At 43.8% G+C, this 19,887-nt stretch overlaps 1 protein-coding gene across 1 annotated transcript; it reads right to left on the bottom strand.

Moving 5' to 3' along the window:
* Positions 1 to 1,738: 1,738 nt before the first annotated feature.
* TMEM233 (transmembrane protein 233) lies at positions 1,739 to 16,930 on the bottom strand. Its single transcript, XM_027881932.1, has 3 exons — positions 16,712 to 16,930; positions 9,669 to 9,803; positions 1,739 to 3,572 (listed from the first exon to the last, which is right to left on the bottom strand). The coding sequence occupies exons 1-3, from the start codon at positions 16,898 to 16,900 to the stop codon at positions 3,561 to 3,563; spliced, it is 336 nt and encodes a 111-aa protein (XP_027737733.1). The 5' UTR covers positions 16,901 to 16,930; the 3' UTR covers positions 1,739 to 3,560.
* Between the last annotated feature and the right edge of the window lie 2,957 nt (positions 16,931 to 19,887).

The following is a 19,887-nucleotide window of genomic DNA, read 5'->3' as shown; positions in this document are numbered from 1 at the left end:
GGCTGACCCCCTTCACACAGCAGCAAAGAACTCCCACTTATATTTAGAAGGCCCCTTCTAGGGTTACATATCAAGATACGTGCACGGTGCTGTTTTGCAGAACGCAGCTGCCCCCCTAAGAAGCAAAAGATGCCAACATGATCCAGGAGCTGAGGCCAGCAATTTCAAGTTTCCATCTGTCTCTGCCTGTAATATGTGCAGGAAAGAAAAGAGAGCTGGACTTGAGGCATTAGCTGCTGCCTTTATCCTGCAGGAACACTGTAGAAAAAATGGAAGCCTGAGGCAGCTTTGTGGGAGGAAGTATCTGTTCACTTGCCCAAGACACACATGTTGAGTTGAAATTTGTTTTACCGCTTCCCACCTCTCCCTATTTCATCAAATAACATCCTTCAGTACATATATGTGAGAGTTGGGTTTTTTTCCCCACCAAAATATTTTAGGCCAAATGCAGAATAATGGATCAATAATCCAAACCTAGATGCATGACAATGAGAAACAGGGAATTTCCAGAGCCAGTCACAGATAATGACATTTGTATATATGCCCCTCAAAATATGAAACAGGTACCAATTCCTCAGTCAGACAACTGCATTCTGCCTTCCCCACCCATTGCTGTCATCAGGGCTCTGCTGCTTGGGCAGTGAAATGTCATTTAGGCTCCCTGTGTTTGATGCCTCCTTTGTATTGGCCTGTCACATCTACAACAGAATGGTGTGGTTGTACCAGGACCATTTCCAGCATGAGCTGCATTTCTCAAACATGGCTGAAAATTTATGTTAACATAAATAAATGAAGAGAACCGATAGCAGTACATTAGTAAAGCAAAAATAAGATTACCTGCGACACAGAAGCACTAAGGACATTAGAGGAATTGCTGCATTCTCCCTTCTCTGTCACATTAAGTGGTTTAATATAAAGCCTTTATTTTTGTACCAATCAATAGCACTGTAAGGTACCAACATTTATCTTCAGAAGCACTGAAGATACAATGGCTCATTTCTCAATTATATTGAGAGCAAGACTTCAAAAGATATTTATGAGCATCAATATGCAAGTTAGATTTCCAGTATGGTTTTCAAAAGCCTCTGAGCAAGTCGGGTGTCTAGCTCCTATTGATCTCAGTCCTCGTTGGGCACTTTCAAAAAAATACTTCAAGTTGCCTATCCCTATCCTGTATGCCCACATAAACTTTGGAAATCATCCTCCCTTCTCACACCACCAGCTGTGGTTTAGTTTACAGTAATGGGGTTCAATATTCTGCAGAAGGATCAAACTTTTTGTGCATGTTTGATTTTTTCATATGCTGATGGAGAAAAGTGTTTGTGCAGCACTGCAGTGGGGTTTACTCTGATACCAACAACTCAAGGTGGTGCAGATCTGACTCTGTGACCTGCTGAGAGACCTCCTTTGGTGACCTCCTTTGACCACTTTCCCCTCCTGGGAGGAAAGTCCCTCAGAAACCACAGAGGGGCCGTTCTGAAAAGGCCTCTGGATGCTATTTTGAAAATGAAGCAAAGAGCTCACCTTGCTGATATCTGAGCATTTCCTGACCTCTAGCAACTCCTGAGTGTACTAGCTGGGGCACACTGGCTGTAGGGGATCGTGTAGGGCAGAAATCCTCCTCCTTTCACTTTATCCTGAAACTGTCCAAGGGGTTAGAAAAAAAAGGATATTACTCTTTCAAATAGAAGAGGCAACCAAGCTTGAGAAAAACACTTCCCACATACCAGAAAGGACATGAATTAAAATTAATTTTATTCCACTTGTCCATGACATTTCTATCATATCTGATAATAAGGCAAGCTACTAAAAGTCCCACAAGACATATCAGACCATTGAAATAGTATTCAAAAACCAAAGAGGAGTTCACAGAACAGCCAATTCTTGGGATCATCAAAATCAGTGGCAAGATTCCCACGTGGACAAATTCGATCAGTGTAAATGCTGAATAAATCAACTGACTTCACCAGTGCTCCTGAAGTTTTATAGTGCAGTAATTCAGGACAGATGATGCTTCACTGACTTCAATGAAAAACAGAATTTGGCAGGAAGAAAAGCAAAAAAAAAGCACATTGAAAGTAAAATATCAAGGCACAGAAAATACATGCTACTTCCAGGCATACACTTTAACAGGTAAAGGTTTCTGGGGGATGATTTTTTTTTTTTTAAATGGGTAGTTGTACTCCTGTCAGATGATTCTTCTCTCACCTGCACCTGCAGAACTCCCCACGTTTCTGGGTAGTCACTCCAGATTGATGTTAGTGCAAGGACAGGGAGTGTAAGTTGGCACAACTTGCTTGAAGGTATAATAATAAAGAAAACAGAGCAACAACCACTGAAGATGTAGCCATGTCTTAATGCTCACCAGAGCTTACTCCTTCTAACACGGAATATTGGTGTGAGAAAACAAATGCATTCTATGAAACAGTTTTCAGCTAAGAAAACCAGCTGTCCCATGCTTAATTTTCATAATGTACCAAGAAACAGCAGTAATTTAGAGGCCACCAGTTCTGGAACCTAAGGCTGTTCACTGAGTAGTATCTTAGGATCAGGAAGAGTGTCTGTAACTAGGGAAGGGTGAAAAAGTCTGTCCATCTCTAACTGCAGTCATATATGGAGTAGTTGTAGCCAGATGAAAGGATGAGCTAAAAAAAAAAAGACATGAACAAAGTAGAACACACTCTGTGACTTGCTAGAGGAACAATAACAAAGGGATGAAGAAGAACACCTATTTAAAAAGCAGATCTTTTGTCAAATAGAAAAAAATAGGAACTTTTTACATACATGAAGCTTAAAGAGGAAAATATGATCAGTGCAACTTTAACGCAGGACTGGAGCTAAGTCAAGGGAGAGCAACAATGAAAGACACAAAAAAATAAATCATTAAGAAAAATACGGATGCTATGGAAGAAGAGTCTCTCTTAATAATCAAGTGATTGAAATCGGTCCCAGGTGGTTAAAAATCCAAGGTAAAGATCTAAAAGCTGAGCATGACAGAAGAAAGCAGCTGCTGAGTCAGAGTACACCCACGGCATTATAAAATCACATAGCAGGATAAAATCACTAACCCATGGTTACCATTGTGCCGAGACTATTTTAAAGTACTAAAAAAATCCTTAATGGCCTGATCCAAAACCCACCAGAGGTAACAGGAGTTCTTGTACTTCAGTGGGGTGTGCATCAGATCTTACATCGTGCACTACAAACAGTCTAGATGTGATGGCTTTGTCTGGCTGGGGGCAGCCAGGGAACATCGTGGATCCAGCATACATTCCAGAAAATGAGAAGGAAAAGGGATTATTTTTAGGGCAAGATCTCACTATACATTAGGGTGGAAGAGAAAATGCTGCTTTACACTGAGATTTCTTATAAATAAATAATTTTGAAAACCTGGTCGCGCCATGCTGATTAACTAACTGGACAATCAGTTCATTCACCAGCAACATGCCTCTGCAGACCTGTAGGGTCAAAGCTAACAGTCTGGAATGGTTTCCATCTCTTCTTCTTTTCCCCCCTCCCGAGGTTTACATGTTCATATCCTCCAAGTGCAGTCCTGGTCTTCAGATAGAATGCTGCAAGGACACAGAAATAAGTATGTTTAGAGGAGGAAAAGACAGAGGGTTTGCCCTGTGAGTTTAAATTATTAATTCTACAGACCTAATGGATACATTATGCCACATTAGTGGTACTTGTTCTCTTAACAAACATCCCTCTAGATTAGTGGTTCAATACAGGTTTGAATCAAAGAGCTGAGTTTCTAATGGTATTGTCATATGTCAATCTGAACTGAATTTTTAAACTGGGTTACCTGAATCAATGCAAGTTAGGACCTTTCACTGCCAGGAAATGAGCTCTTATCTGAAAGTTTCATGAGGTCAACAGCATCTGTGCTTCTTGGGGTGGTACAGAAAAGAATCAAGCAAGAACAACACCACCAGTAGGAGAGAACTTGGTAAATACAAACAGCAGTATGTGACAGACATTTTAAACTGGGTAACCTGTCTTGTGCATCTGCTTCAGGAAAGGAAGGAGCTGAGAAGTTCCCTCACATTCTTGTGTAGAGGGAAGGTCTCAGACATTATCCCTGGATGTTCTGACCTCACTGGCTTGTCCCTGGATTCTGGGGTCTCTGCTGGACTCCGAGATATCTCCTCATCAAGCAGCCACATTTAGCAGTTCCTTAAAGAGGGATCTGGGATATGAGGCTGTACACAATAAATATATCCTGTAGACAGCATTAACTCCTTTGCTGATTGTCTCCTGGATGCTACTCGAGACTCCAGTGGGCAGAAGCTATTGGGGGAACATTTCCTCTGTGTGCAGATGAAGCAGCTGGACCAGGATTTCTAATGTGGTTTGCTCGGGAAGTGAGGCTGATGTGGTCACACTGCCCCCCTGCATCTCCACGTGTCTGCTACTGCTCAGCCTCCAAGCTGACTGAACTCCTTGATAGACAGACAGAGGACTTTAAACTCTAATATTTTTACAAATTCAGTAAAATGAGGTAGGATAAAGAGATAATCAGTGAGAGCCCTTACCAATAGAAAAGCAACAGCAGAAGCTCACTGGCTGGGTGGACAACAAGAAATAATGTGGTAAAAGAACAAGAATGCCGTGACTTCACACTTGGAGCTCCATCAGTTACTGGCAGGTCCATCCCTGCAGCACGAGGCAAGTTGTCTTCCTTGACTTGGGCTTGAGTTTTTTTATGGTAAGGTACAGAGGACAGGATTGTAATGTAAAGGTCTGGAGGCTGACTGTGTAATTCCTGTCCTCATGCTGGCCTTCAGTTTATTCTGTCTCTGAAAAGACAGGCAGTCACTCAGTGACTGGTTGCAAAGGCTTCTGAGAGCCTCAGGAAGGGGACAGCAGAGATATTAAAAATAATGTTGCGTGCCTTTTCCCCCTGAAGGAATATTTATAACTTAGTAAAAAACTGCATTACACTGTATGTATACATCTGTTGCTGGTGCCCAGTCTGAATCCTTACTCCTTTTCCTTCTACCCAGAACTACCAGTGCTGCCTTACTCCACATATGCTTGATTTAGGACCCTTCTGGTTATGAAACAGTCCAAGCTGGTGCTTTCCACACAGCCTGGCAGTCTCTGTCTTCCTTCAAAGCCATGCGGACAGGTGGTATTTCTGAGGCCAAGTTCTAGATCAAGTGAGATTAAGGAAGGGGTCAGAAGTTCAGGCTCCTCTACGAAAGCATTAAAATATCACGATGGTTTGCATAAAATTCTGAACTCAAACATGAGTACCCTTCTCACAGAAGTTATTACCAGAGGATAGCTCTACCCTGCCTGTGGCCCTGGGTTCAAGATAAACAAAGACAGTGAACACTTGGTGGGAGTTAGAAAAGTCTCCCACTCTGGTCCACTGGCAGGAGTTTCCTGCATTCCATCCTTTGGTGTTTTGGCTTCCCTTCCTCAGACCAAAACGGTCTCTGTGTCAGTCAGAGCTCTACAGAAAAGTTTCAGTCTTTACTTCACTCTAAACCTCCTGCTCATTCTTTCTACCTGGCTCACTCCCACTTGCAGAGAGTCACTGGAGAGGGGCACAGAAGACTTGGGCTTTATAAGATAAAGCTTGTGGGTCAACTGGGAGGTAAAACTCATGTGAGCTCTAGTTCTGCCCTGAACAGCATTGTAAAGTGTCAATCAGACTCTAGAGACAGGCTAAAAGTGAGTCTAAAAATCTCCTGTGAGAAGCTGAATATTGTTTCAGACTACTCACAGGTTATGCAGCAATCCAGGAATGGGATAAGAATCCATGATTCCCATGGTAGCATGAAGGAGAATGTGACGTGTTGAGATCCAGTTAAGAAAAGGGTTTGGGGTACCTGGGGTCTCCTTCACTTACATAAAGGAGGATCCAGCCCAGGATTTGGTTTCCCTAAACCCTGCCAGTGGAACTCAAATGAAATCCAAAGACACCTTGTGTCCTGTGTCATCAAAAACCAAACCAAAACAGTTTTGAATCCGCTTCAAAAATTTCAAGACTGCTCTGAAAACACAGATTATGAATGACTTGAGAGCCCTCACTGACTGACAGAATTACTGTCTTTTGCTGAACAAAACACTTAGAGACAGGAAGGCTGATTCCAAGAGCACACAAGTCAGTGGAAAGGTTACTAACAGGCTTCATGAAGGATCATAAGAACAGTGGCAGGGGGTTGGAGCAAACAGCCACTTTTTGTGTGTGTGTGTGTGTGTACATTCCACATATTTCTTAAGACAAGGACATCAGAACTAGAGGATATGGTTCACAGCCATGTCACCTGTCATCAGCTATCTTGCCATTCACTCTCTATCCAGGCATGTTGCAGCAGACCAAGCCACCCAGGCTATGGCACACAGCTCTGCACTGTTTCACTTCACAGGGACGCCTCCTTATGGAAGGCAAATATGTCCCTTTTCTCACTGCAGCTTGTGATGGACAGCCTGCCTAAGGCACATATGCAGGGCCAGACTCGGTGGTGACACAAATACTGGCTTCAGTTCCATCTGAACAAGCAGTGGAAATGTAATTCAGTGCTCAGGACTGGCAAGGCAGGAGCACGGGAGGAGCTGACAGGAGGGGGTGAAAGTGTATGGAGAATGGAGGGAGAATAATTTTGTTCCAGTGTGGAATGAGGGACAGCCCTGGTTTGGCACACACCAACAGCTCTGCACTAGGGGATTCCTCAGCATAATGAGGAACACTGTTTACACTGATCAAGACAAGTTTTATTGCTGAGCTGTTAATCCCAGTGATGCAAATGATGGCTTCCCCTTCCTTACATTCAGGGTCATGACTGCAGAAGGCAGACGGTTCCCAAGTGTTGGGTGGGCTCTGTTCCAGGATATTATATATATATATATGTATCACTGTATATCTTAATATATGTTTGCTAAAGATAACATGCCAATCCTCAAGACAAACGAGGCTCTCCAAGGCAGCAGGAGAAGCCCTGAGCTGACTTAGCACCAAGCAAAGCATCTACATGAAAAGTCAAGGCTGTTTCTGCCCTACACACGTAGGTGTTGAGCGCTGTTATTCCTGTGCTACCCTTGCTCTGGGACTGAACGAGCCAAAGAAGGCACTCAGGGATGCCTGGAGGTAGGGATTTTTCTGAAAAGTGAAAGGTGTTTCCCCTTCTCAAGTCTACCAGTGTTACTGGGTACATTTGGGGGTGTTATTTGGGGTATAATGTCGCTGTTTGTTCAAAGCAGGAATTTCTTGCGCATCCTTTCTCTGCAGCTCCCACCACTTCTACCTTTGACACCCTGACCCAACGTTTTCCTCCTGGCTGAGACATGAGTTGTTTTGAAGGAGAATTCACAGCCAGCTGAGCCTGACCCAAGGTCCTGTACCAAGAGGAAAAGTTGTGTAACAACGGGTAGAGATTCCCTCCTGCCAACCTGACTATGATGCTGTGGAAGAACTCAACTTCTCATTACACCTTGAACCTTTGATACTGGCAGCAGGGCCATGGATAAATCAGAATTAGCTACTTAAATGTAGGAATTTATGAAGAGTTTATGAATACTAGAGTGACACTCCCTGTGAGAAGCTGTAGCAGTTCTGGGAGTGTAGATAAAGTACTACAACAAATTAGAAATGGGATAGTAGGATGGTAAACAACAAGCTCTAAGGAAAGATACCTAAGAATATGGTAGGAGAATACCCAGGGGTTCTCCCAGGGGTAATTTGCAATGAGGCTTGTTATCCTTTGAAGACCAAAAGAAGCCACAAGGAATGTCAGCAGGAGCAATTGGGTACTGCAGCAGCTGATGAATTTCACATGGATAAAACACACAGTAATGCATCCTGGAAGGTCAGGCTTTTCATGCATCTTGCTGAAGTCAGAATTAACTTCCAGGGAAAATGTGTGTGTAGTCATGGAAACATTAAATCTCTGCTTAACGGTAATCAAATAAATCTGTCGTATTATTGTATTAAGGTTATTTTGTGCTATCTCACTAATACTGAAACGTATTAAAGTTGGCATAGAATTAATTCACAGTCACTTCACTTCAGCAGAGGCAAAGTGGCTGGTAGCAAATAATCATGAACAAGGTACAAATGGATGTGACATAACTGCACGGAGTGTGCAGTACATTCCCACCAGTGGCACACCAAACTGAGTAGAAAATATAAATATATACAAGTAAGGCAACAAAGGAGACTCAGGGAAGTGTGGAGAGTAGAAAGACCAGTTGACTCCTCCTGTTAACTTATTTTCACATCGAAAGATTGTTAATGCCAACAAATACTTCCTTAGAAGCAAAGGCTTTTCGGAGGGTGACAAGTGAGAGGGAGAAGGGGAGCAGTCAAGACTCTGGAAAGCCAGAGAACAGGGTGAATCCAGCAAACCCTGAGCCCTCACAAAACTCAAGGCCAAGAGACCTCTACAGAAACTATATACAGAAATTAATATCCCAGCAGGGTGCTGAGGGTTCCCAGGCACCCCTCACGCTGCCCTTCTCTCCTCCTACTTTGACAAAAATATTGAGCTGCTCTCCTTGCCTAAGAAATGATGAGTAAGGTGGCAAAGGCGATCAGAGGAATTTACTGCTGCTGTCAATTACCAAACTTGGCACCCCCTGCCTGAAGTGACTTGGTTTGAAATCTGTGAGGGCTGAACAAACTGAGCACAAGCTGAAACACAGAGACTCGTGCTTGCAAAATGCATAGAAAATTAATGAATATACAGGAAGCTTCAGATTCCGTGGCACCATCTAATAATGTCCTACAGAACTGGACTCCATCTCCACTAACTTTCCTGTAGTTCAGCATAGTGCACTTCAAATTTTGTCTGAAAATGCTGTACATGTTTAATCAGCTACTCCATTCCACTCCCCAGAGATGTCTGCATTTCAGTGGTGGATGAGGTGATCTCTGTTTACAGTTTATACATAAGTTTGTACAGTGCACTGAAAGGCTCTTCAGCCAAAACAGCCAATAATAAATTAATTTAAATTGGTTATTTTAATGGGAACTGCATAGTACAATGGAGAAAATTTGTTGCATCGTTTTAAGAAATGGTACCAGTAGCCTCATTACATTTGTCCTCTTTTGCAAGTAAGTTTATAACCCACCTGGGTAACCCTTGTGTTACAGAGATTCATTCACTGAGCTCTGTCACTATTGTTGCAGGTGTAGGAAGGCAGGACAATAACACAGCACAGAGAAGGAATGGCCTTACCCCACAGAGAGCCAAGTCAAAATTACATTTGTGGTTACTTTTGATAAAGTTTGGCACCTGTTTTACTGTCAAACAGTAAAAAACCAATTGACTGTCATGCTCTCCTTACAGAGTTAAAAGATAAGTTGGCCAGATTATGAGACTGAAAATTAGCACCTGGGGACCCTGTTACCTGAAATCTAAGGATCTCTGTGCAGTTGGACCTTGCAGATGGTGAAAACAAGGAGCAGAAAAACCAAAAAGCAACTGGCCAAAATTGGAGAAACCTATTGGAGCTGCAGGAGTTTCTAGAAAATCCACTGCTCGTTTGTGTTTCACTACAGACAACAGAACTTTCTAAACGGCAAAATACATCAGAATTGTTCTTTTGGAAAACATTCGTGCATCCTTAAAGAGATAAAAGTGGGTAGTTCTGGCAATCTCAAGTCTGTTATTCTGAAGCCCATGCACAGGGAACTGATCACAGCACTTCCTTACCGTTGTGAAATGAACTATGCAGTAGATCCCGATGACGACAAGGCCGATGATAATCGACGCAACAGCGACCCAGAGGGCATTGTGACCCAGTCTTTTTGATCCTTCTATGTCTCCTTGGTTATAACTGTTCAAAGCCTGGAGAAGAGAAACAGAGAATTGTAAGAAACCAGAAATCTACAGCCCAACCAATAGGACTGCTTTGAACTGGCATTGCCTGAGCACGTTGGTACTGCAGGAAGGACTCCAGAACGGGGTGATTTGCTTTGTAAAAACAAATGTCCACTGCCAAGGGAGGCAGGGAGTCCAGTTTCTGTTCCACTCACATTCAGTGCATTTCATGGCAAATACAGCTCTTTTTTTCCTGTGTTCATACGATGCCCACCAGCATAAAAGCTGTCAAACCAACACTAATCCACCCACTTGCATAAACCAGTGGCTTTTATCTCTAGATTACTTCTGTAGAATATGTGAACTGTTACTTGACCACTTCCTTCCCGGTGAAATAAACTCTTATTCTTCATAGGACCATAAGCATAAAAAAAAGAGCATAAATAGGCTGCATTTTTAGAGGAAGCCTCAGCAAACCTTAAAAAAGCTTAGTGATTTCCTATTTTTCCAGTGTTTTACTTTTCAAAACAAAGTTTGAAAAATTAATAGGTGGTTTGCTAGTGGTGAGAAAAACATGAACCAAAGAAATACAGATAATTTGAACAAAAGATCTCAGTGCCACCTTCGTGGGCTACAAATTCTGTCCCTTTGCATTTCTGGAAGATACTGATAATTATTTTCATATCCATACTGAGTTATCATCCTTAGCATCAGACATACCGATGTTATGTCAAGAGACTTGAGTTTCTCTCTATCGACCCATGACTTCACAGATGCTTTATATTCATTACATGCACAGATTGCAAGGTGTGGTAGGACCACTCTGACCTTTTAGTCTTTTGTGAAACAGACAGTAGGATTTTCTGCATTAATTTTTGGTTTAACCAAACTGTTTTTAAAAGAAGAGATTCAGTGAAGGACACTGAAGTATTTGAGTGGTATACGAGTCTAACACAGTTTGTTGTGATTTTTTCCCCAGGAATGACATGCTATCAAAGCACTAAAAAGTGTATAATTCCTAAGAATTATTTTGTGAAATCAGGAGAGTTTGAGTTCATAAAACATAGCACTGAGTCCAGATTTCTTTATCAGAGTGCTCTATTGTACTGTCTCAGCATCCTTCCTCAGGGAATCAGATTAGTCATAACATGTTCTTTAGTATCACACGTGTATTTCAGGAGGTATCCCAGAAATGGGAAGTGTGTAAGGAGAAATATGAGGACCTGATCAAATGAACTGTTTTGTGGACTAAAGAATTCAGATTGTCTTTAGAAAATGACTGCACAAGGTATCACCAAGTGCTATAATGAACAGGCTTCAGTTTTAAATCACTTTTTTAGCAAAGACAGAATGAAAGTTAATTTGAGTAAAAATCTGGGACTGTGGAGAGCAGGAAAGGGAAGAAAGGTATCAGAGGATACCAAGAATTGATGTAGAGCCATTTCTCCCAAGCAGAAAAAATAATTAGGGACATTATCTGTGTGTTCTGTCGATTAGTGAGCACACAAAGCTAATGGGCTTAGATGCTTTCTTGGTGTTAGCACTGCAGTAAGATCAGCCCTGCCAAGACAGTCCCAGAGCAATGAAGCCTGTATTCCTAGAACTGTATCTCAAGGATAAGTGCAGGTACTTATTCTCTGGTGTCTAAGAAAGGCTGAGATGCTGATGCACTGTGGTCCTTAAAGAGAGCACTGATACATTTCTTCTCTTCCTGGAAGCCTACATGCCTTAACATTTCTCTGTTTTATGTCCCTAAAGAATATCACTAATACCTCTGCTCTACTGTCAAATTTTGTTGAGGCTGACTAGCAGATGGAAAGGATAGAATGGGGAAAAAGGGAAGAGATGGAAATGAGAGAGGGGGGGAAAGCACATAACCAAATAGGATGGTGACCCTTCTTATTCTCCACCAGTGCAGCCTCCTGTTACCAAAAGGGGCTGGCACGGTTCTCTCCCCTAAGCTACTCTGCTGTTTCCAGCAGTTCTGTCTGCAGAAGAAGAGCTTTCTTGGGTTTTCTTCAAGTACAATTGGGAAGGTCATTAAAGGGAGTATGGGGATGGCTTGGCTGGGCCTGGAGCAGGCTGAGCTCCTCCTGCCTCTGCCAGCAAGCAGAGATGTGACTGTGGCTACAGAGGGAAACACAGAGAAGCATCACTGACACCCCAGCCCTGGACTTTGTCCTCCACACTTATCAAAGCACTCCCTTTGCGTGGCATCTACAGAGTGGTCCTGCAAAAAGCCTAAACTCAGTCCCCCAGGCATGAGGTCTCAAAACTGAGACAGAGTTGTAAGCAAGACGTGACAGCCCCGGCTTGCAGTTCTGTGCCATTTTACTAATGTATTTAGGAAGTCTGGAAAATGTCCATGTGATTTCTGCAGGTACTGCATAAATAATTCACTATGCAAACTTTAATAAATAATGGTGGTTTAATACAAATCCACGAGGAAGAGGAGGAAAACAGCCTTAACAATACAGAATAGGATTTGGGAGAGACAGGAAGGAGACAAAAGTTTCCTCATGAAAATGTTTAAATTAAATGAAATAACTTAGATGGCATTCAAGAACAAATAAGAGGTTTGGGAGGGGTGACTGGGGTCTGACACAAAGTTTTTTGAAATTCATTTACTTCCATCTGCTTCAAAGGGCTCCTGGTCAAGCTTCCAGTTTTACACATTAGACATAGAAAACATTAAATATTTAAGCCTTAAATGTTATATCTGTTTATTTCCAAGGGCTGGGCAATATACTAAGAATACAGCATCTGTATGAGACATTTGGTCTGTCCAACTTTTGAAACAAATTTCAGTCCTTTTCAACCTAATACCATCTGATTTCTCAGGTTTCTGCTACCTCGCTCCCTATGAAGTCATAAACTAAATTAAAGTCACAGTTCTGCAGCTGTTAATTTACTTGAGTAATCTCAGTGACTTCACCAGGTTCACACACATCTATTTATAAAATATATTCTCAGTTCAACAATAAAGTAACTTAACCTCATGTGAACAGAAATTTGCTGAATTAGCTACAAACTACTAATCCCTTAGGAGTGTGGGAACGTGTTTTCTGTTCCACATTCCCAGAGCACTGATCGTGGCAAAAGCAGAAAGGACACTGAATTACTTTAGAAACCCTCCTCTACATCTCTTACAAATCTGGGCAGACCAGACTGAGGTTCTCTGATGAAGATTTTCTAAGCTCCATAAGCCAGGCTGTGTGAACCTTATTTGGCTGTGCCTGGAAACGAGACACTCTCCAGTTCAGTCCCAAGGAAGAGCGAGACGTGCTGACTCAGTGTGACTCCACTGTCAGAGCAGCTCCAGGGAAAGAGAAGGAAGAGGGGACACTCGGGGAGCAATTCAGGACTGGGCTCGATCTCTGCTTTTTGGCAAACAAAACAGGCAGGTGCTGAGCAGGACACACGAAAGAGGAGTTTGCTCTGCAGGCTGTTGCAGAGGAAAAACTTGCCAGTTTGCAAAGATAAGGGCCATGCAAAAATGCCTAAAAACAGCTGCTGAGCCCTGCTGTTTAATATTCCTGAAGTAGGTACAGGCTGTCCCATACAGTGTTAGGTGTCCAGGTACCTACAAGCTACTTAGAAAAATATGCATAAAGTTTGCAAATAAACTTACAGGCACACTGGTCACTCTGCTAGTCGCTGACCTGACCAAAGCCAACACACTGTACATGGTTCATTAAGATCTCAATTAGAGGTGACTCCCCCAGAAAGTAAGTTCCATCCCTTGCTGTCCCATGACTTCTGCCACCCCCTTGTTCATTATCTCTGATTAAGGAAACTCATGTACAGACAAAGCATCTGAATCCAACAGCAACAAATACGGAAAAAGAACTTGTTACTATCAGAGGCAGATGAGCCAAGATTGTCACAGCTTGACCACATATGTTGTTTGAAGCATGTAAATGATTAAACAAAAATGTGTCAACACAAAGAGGCAGTTAGGAGCAAAAATCATTGAGAAATAGCTTTTGAGAGACTGTTTGGAAGCTGTTACAAATCCAAGGCCCTGTGGAATTAGATGGCTAATCCGACATACAGATCTTTGAAATAAAGACAACTGAACGAGGCGTACTGAGAAAGGGCAACAAAGCATGTTCAACTGTCAGACCTCAGTGCTGGTATTGGAAATATCCAGTTCATTTCTCAGAGCTGTCCCACAGCCTCCCTCTAGCTCTGATCCCATGAGTCAGACACAGCCAGTCCACAAGAGCCAGCTCGCAGACACAACTGGCAGTTCACTGCCAGCCCAGTGCTCTTTGGGTTCACCATGGGGGACAAGACACGGCTGCAGATAAGGAGCCAAAGAGCTCAGGGACACCCTGCCTGGCCACCAGAGAAGTCTCTTCTGTCACATAAACCCCCACACTGCTGCCCCTGATGCCTTTGACCAGTGTAAGAACAGGGTAAGTCTGAGCGAGGCACCTCTGGGGCAGAGCGAGCCAGCTGATGGTACAGCAGTGCAGTACAGCTGCTGGAGGCACCAGGGAGCAGAATGGATGGCATCTGGCTGGAACTACAGAAGAGCACTGAGAACAGTGATCCTACAGACAGGAATCCTGGCCAGGACCCTGAGGAAAACAGAACTCCATTTACTAAACATGCCAAGCAATCCTCCCACTCCAAGTGACCAGTGACTCGTTTGAGGGGGCTGCTCTAATAATGCCAGTACAGTGTGTTACTGATGCCATTAAGTGACCATTCTACCAGCTGTCCTCTGACCCCTGCCATGAGAAACAGGCAGGTAAGGAACGAGAAAAGGTTATTATCGCAATAGGGAGAACTTGTGAAAGGTTTATTCTAAAAATATAGTCAAGGAGGTAAGATCTGTAATGGTAAGGTTTGTGCCTCCAAAGGTGAGAAAGGAGTGAGGAAACCAGTGCTGGAGTTGTAAATGGGGCAGCAGAAGAGACAGAAGAGACTGAAGACAAATCTGTCATTTATTTTGGGGTGTGTTAGAGCCTAGACTCTACTTTTAGAGTGAAAATATTGTCTGAATTTAGAGCTGTTAAGGAGGACATGACACAGGTACACAGGGTGCTGAACCAGGCCCCTCTCTAAGCCAATAGGACTTTCCCTTCAGGCCCATTCTAGGAAGTGGAAATTTGTAGAGAACTCCAGTTTTGTGGGTCTTTATCTCTGACACGAGATCTCAGGCAAGTTCTGCAGACTATAAGGTATCTTTGTAAGAAAAGAAAATATCCTGCTCTTGTATCTCAGTGTTAACCCTCGCTGAGAAAGAGAGGGAGGATGCAGATCCCAGCAGAAATAGAAACAAAACCAGCATAGGCTAAAATACAGAACCTGCAGTTGAGGATAATGGAGCAGTTACAGGTTGCAGCTCTGAAAGGCGGGGGATCAGGCTGTAGAAAAGAAGTTGGATGAGATATTTTTATGGAAAAGGATAGGTTATAAGTGCTGTTGAGACACAATGCTGTCGAATCAGAAGGGTTTCACAGACACTGGAGGTTACTGGTCTGGTTTTTGTTTCCCCCTGTCACAGAGTGGGCAGCTGAGACCCGCACAGACTGTTTAGCATTCAGGAAGTGCTCTTCCCACCCTGGGTTCTACATATCCCCTGGTGACAGTTACTGATGCCTGACTCCAAAAACCTCCATGAACTTCAACTAGGCCGTGGGTGGAGATTTCTCCATATGGGGTGCAAAAATCTTTAGAGGCCAAATTCTGTCCTTGACAGATAACTTCTGTGCAGCCCCAGTGTGCCTTGGTGTCTCACTGTCACAGTGAACAGACGCTCACAGCCCCAGATCATCAGCTCTCATTACTTTATATAGCACCCTCAGTGTCCGTGGACAGAAAGGATGCCGGGTACCAGCAGAACCAGGACCTCCCAAAGCAAGGAAAAGAACACATTGTATAGTTAAGGTAACAACAAAGAAAATAAACACAGAAGGAAAAAAAAAAACAAAAAAACCCAAAAAAACAGGCAGTTAATACTTAACTGCACAAAAAGAGTTGGGAAGATGGCTTTGGAATAGCATCTTTAAGTCATTTTCAAGCCTAAGCAATGTGATTTCTAATCAATCTTACTAGTTTTAAAAGAGTGTGCTTTAGGATATTTTAGGCATAGTTAACTATTCTTACACTTAATTGTAAAAGAACCCCTATATTTTTACTTACCTTTTCAGCCTGACTGTCAGAGAAAAGGATGAAAATACACGTTTTAAACCTTTTTCAGCTCCTAAACAACAGAAATACATTGCAGTATTACTGAGAACCCTGATCATGTATACGACTGGAAAACTCTGGATCTGACTCTGCAACTTTTAACTGAGAGAAGGAGATTCTGTTCCAACAATCCTTCTGAAGTTAATGGGATTGCTGGATCGTAAGGAATATGCATATCAATTACAGGTTGTAGGAGTAAGGCTGTTCTCTCAGTGTATTTGATTCTCAATTTACAAGGGTTTTTGCCGACAACCAACAATCTTTATAGCTGTATTATTCTAGTAAATAGTATCAAAGAACCTGTTTACTGGAAAAAAAACCGTGCTCCTATCGTATCTGATTAGCTGTAGCAGAAACCAAATCTGATTTCTGTTCCCCAGTCGCCACTTCCACGCATAGACACTGTGTCCAATCCAGCATGCAACTTATTTGATGTAACAAATCCCATTAACTGGGATAAACCTGCTTCCCTTGCATAGCCTGAGAGTGAAAACTTATTTGAAACTGCCTTTTGCTCCACGTTTTCCATCGGCTGCTGCTGGGACAGCTCGGGTGGACCCCTGACTGTGCCTGCTGATGCTCCCAGGCTCGCTGCCTCACCCAGCTGTCCACAGGCTCCAGGGACAAGCGGTTCAAAGGCGGCTGGATGCCCCTTTCCCGGACGGCTCCTCCGGCCCCCCTGGCAGGGCAGCGCGGGGCTTGGCTTGGACCCCCATCGGGGCTCTACTCACCATGACGGCGTAGACGAAGGCGACGATGTTGACGGGATAGGCGGGACAGAAGCAGGCGAGGATGCTGAGGAGCAGGTAGTTCTTGGGCCGCGGCTGCGGCGGCCCGTCGGGCAGCTCATCCTCGATGTTGGTCTCGGGGCTGTTCTCCAGAGCCCGCTTGATGTCGGCGCCGGCGGGGAGCGCGGACATGGGGCTGCGGTGCGGAGCTGCGGGCGGGCGGCGCGGAAAGCCCAGCCCGGCGCTCCGGGCAGGCGGGACCCGGCGCGGCGCCGAGCCAAGGGAGCCGCCCCGGGACGGGGCCGGGAGGGGCGCGGGGGCCGCGGGAGCTTTCAACTCGCGAGCGAAGTTCACGGCGGGGATGGCAAGAACACCAGCTCCGAGCGGCAGCCGGAGAGAGTTCCCAGCGCCGCGTCCCGGCTGAGCCGGGTCTGGGGAGCCCCGGGCTGGCCCTGCCCTGCCCTGCCCCGCCCCGGGAGCTCAAAGCCTGCGGGCGCTCGCGACTTTTTGGAACTTTTTTTGCTTGTTAAAAGACTTTATGCCAGTTTGCGTGAGCCCTGTGACGGGTTTAAGAACTTCCCCCTCCCCTCTCCCCACCCCGAGTTTAAGAACTCGCTTTTCCGATGTCTGAGCTGCGTCAGCAAGTGGGGTAAAGTTTGCAGAGACGTTTCCTCGGGTCTGGGATGAACTTGCTATCTCCTGTAACTCCGGCGACTTGTTAAACTTAGGAAAAGCACTGAAGATTAGCAGAAAATAACAAACCGAAAGGATTATGGCCAGTTTCTAGCGAGTGATTCAGTACTCACTGAACATAGCACCTGTAAGGTGAAATCCACTTTGGGGGATGCACAAGAAGGAGCAAAGAAATTAATATTATTTCCAAACACTAATATTTTGGGAAAAAATTCCCTAACAACCACAAAACCAGTTAAAAAAAAAATCTGCTTCCTTCATGGTTTTCAAGTTGGTGAGAAAAAGTATGGCAGCCTGCACTTAGAAAGGAACAGGCTCTGTTTCTGCCATGTGATATTAGAAAAAAACCTTCAAAGCTGCATGGAGCTTCAGCAAAATGGAGAATTCTGATCAGATGAAAGCTGAAGTTGAGATTTTGCTCTGTCTGGCTCCTCCTGAGAACATTTAATTAAATAAAGTTACAAAAAATAGTAAAATGTGCTTACAGCTTTATGAATGAGACACTTTTGTCACTGGAATTCTTGCGATTGACTTGAATGGAGCCACATCCCCAGTTCCGGATATCATCCAACAAGATACAACGTAACACAGTAAAGACATGAGAAATAAAGGTGCAGTATTTTCACTTTCATAGACATTAATCATCACTCAGCTGCATGCCTGGAATATAACATGGAATGAGAATCTGCTGATCTATCAAAATGTCAAAAGAAAAGATTGTGTATCTTTAGGAAAGATTAAGAAATACCAAGTCCCATCTGCTTTCCGACGTGGCCATTGGAGTTCAGGCACAAGCTCTGGGTAGCTGTAAAATCTCTGACCTGTTTCTTCTCAGGGGGCTTTAAACACAGTCAGCAGACCAGCTCAGAAAACACAGTTCACATCACACCACACAACTACTGTTGAGAGTCCACGGACTCCATCCCGTTGCAAGGGATCAGCTTCCAGGGCCACTCGGAGCCTTTAATCCATGAGCACAGTTTCAAGGGACCGTGGTCATGGCTTAGAGTTTGAGTTTGCCTGCTGGTAGCTGAAACACTCACAGACAAAGAAGAACCAATGAGAACATCCAGCTCACTTAGGGCAGTTTGAGCCATTAATGGTGAAAATAAATACAACCCTGTGGCAAATCAACGCCATGGAGAAGGCACAGTTCTGTGCAGAGATTGGCCAGGGAGACTTGAACCTCGGGTGTGAGGAAAGGATGGAGATTCTTGCACTAGATCTAACATCAGACATTTAGTTTAAGTGCCTTGATAGGGTGATCGAGAGACTGCAGAGTTACCAGTCACATCAAAAACTTGCACTAAATTTTTCCCTGAGGACAATGAACTGTAGGTAGAATTTGGGCTCTCTTAAGTTGGACCGTGTGACTCCCTTCCCAGGTCCCTAAGACACAGACCTAAGAGGAGAACCTGGGGGGCCTTGTGTGTTTCTAGAAACAGTAAAGTTTAATTGTTCAAATGAGGCTGCTAAAGGATGCTAATGGATTGAAAAGAAAGCAGGAGACAGGAAGTGGTGAGATATTCAGGGGCAATTTGTGCTAATGAGACCTCATTAAGAGGTTCTTGAGATAAAGGTTCTGTCGTGAGGCAGTTAGTGTAGCTGAATTTAGTGGTTTATGTAAAAGATGGGTTAAAATCCAAGAAGTGTATCCTGTTAGGACAAGGCTGATTAAATTTTAAATAGCACTGACTTGGAGCCACTTACTGAGGTGAAAAGAAAGAAGGAGGTACTCAGCCAATAGTTTGGTTTTACAAGCTGCAGTGATGGAGAGTAGTTACATTCCCGGGAACCTCAGAAAGGCTCCAACTTCAGAGGGGAGAACCATTGTGCTGAGACGGCTCAGCAGAAAGCTGTGAAAATCATTTAAGAGCACGAACTGAGAGTTTTTAAGATGTAGTTTCATGAAAAATCATAAAAATAGCCCTCCAAGAGAATGAGTCAGAGCAGCAATATTCCCGCTTACAGCCTTGCACTTCAAGCTGAGCCTTGAAAAAGAAACGGATCACTCTGCACAGAGCAGCGATTTTCCAAGGAATATGAGTAAGGCAAGGTGCTGGATAAATCACTGCCATGATGGGCAAAGCAGATGGGCTGGAGATGCGACAGTTTCAAGAGATGTATTTTTTTAAAGGTCTTCTTCCCCTGATTTGAGAGTGTGCTGTGGCTTGACAGCAGGATTCCTGGTAAGGCAGAACATGTCTCTCCATCACACTTTGCTGTATTGCTGGTAGGACTCTCCTCAAAGGCACATTCATGGCCTACAGCGGTTCTGGGAAGAAGTTCCAGTGTCTGCACACAAGTCAAAGTCCACAGAAAGATCAAAATGGTAGTTTAATGCTCAGAGGTTGTTTGGGACTAACAGAACATGATACAAGGGGCTTCCTCACTGGTTCTCCACAGCACTGAGAGCAGAGTCTCTGCAAGTCCTGAGCACTATGAACTCTTCTCATGGGTAAAGCCACACCAGAAAGAGCTGGTGG

This window comes from Empidonax traillii, unplaced genomic scaffold (genome assembly GCF_003031625.1).
Source record: "Empidonax traillii isolate 1590-97213 ecotype Southwest subspecies unplaced genomic scaffold, ASM303162v1 scaffold99:size1466351, whole genome shotgun sequence".
NCBI classification, from domain to species: Eukaryota; Metazoa; Chordata; class Aves; order Passeriformes; family Tyrannidae; genus Empidonax; species Empidonax traillii.
This window is presented reverse-complemented; position numbering and strand designations above follow the sequence as displayed.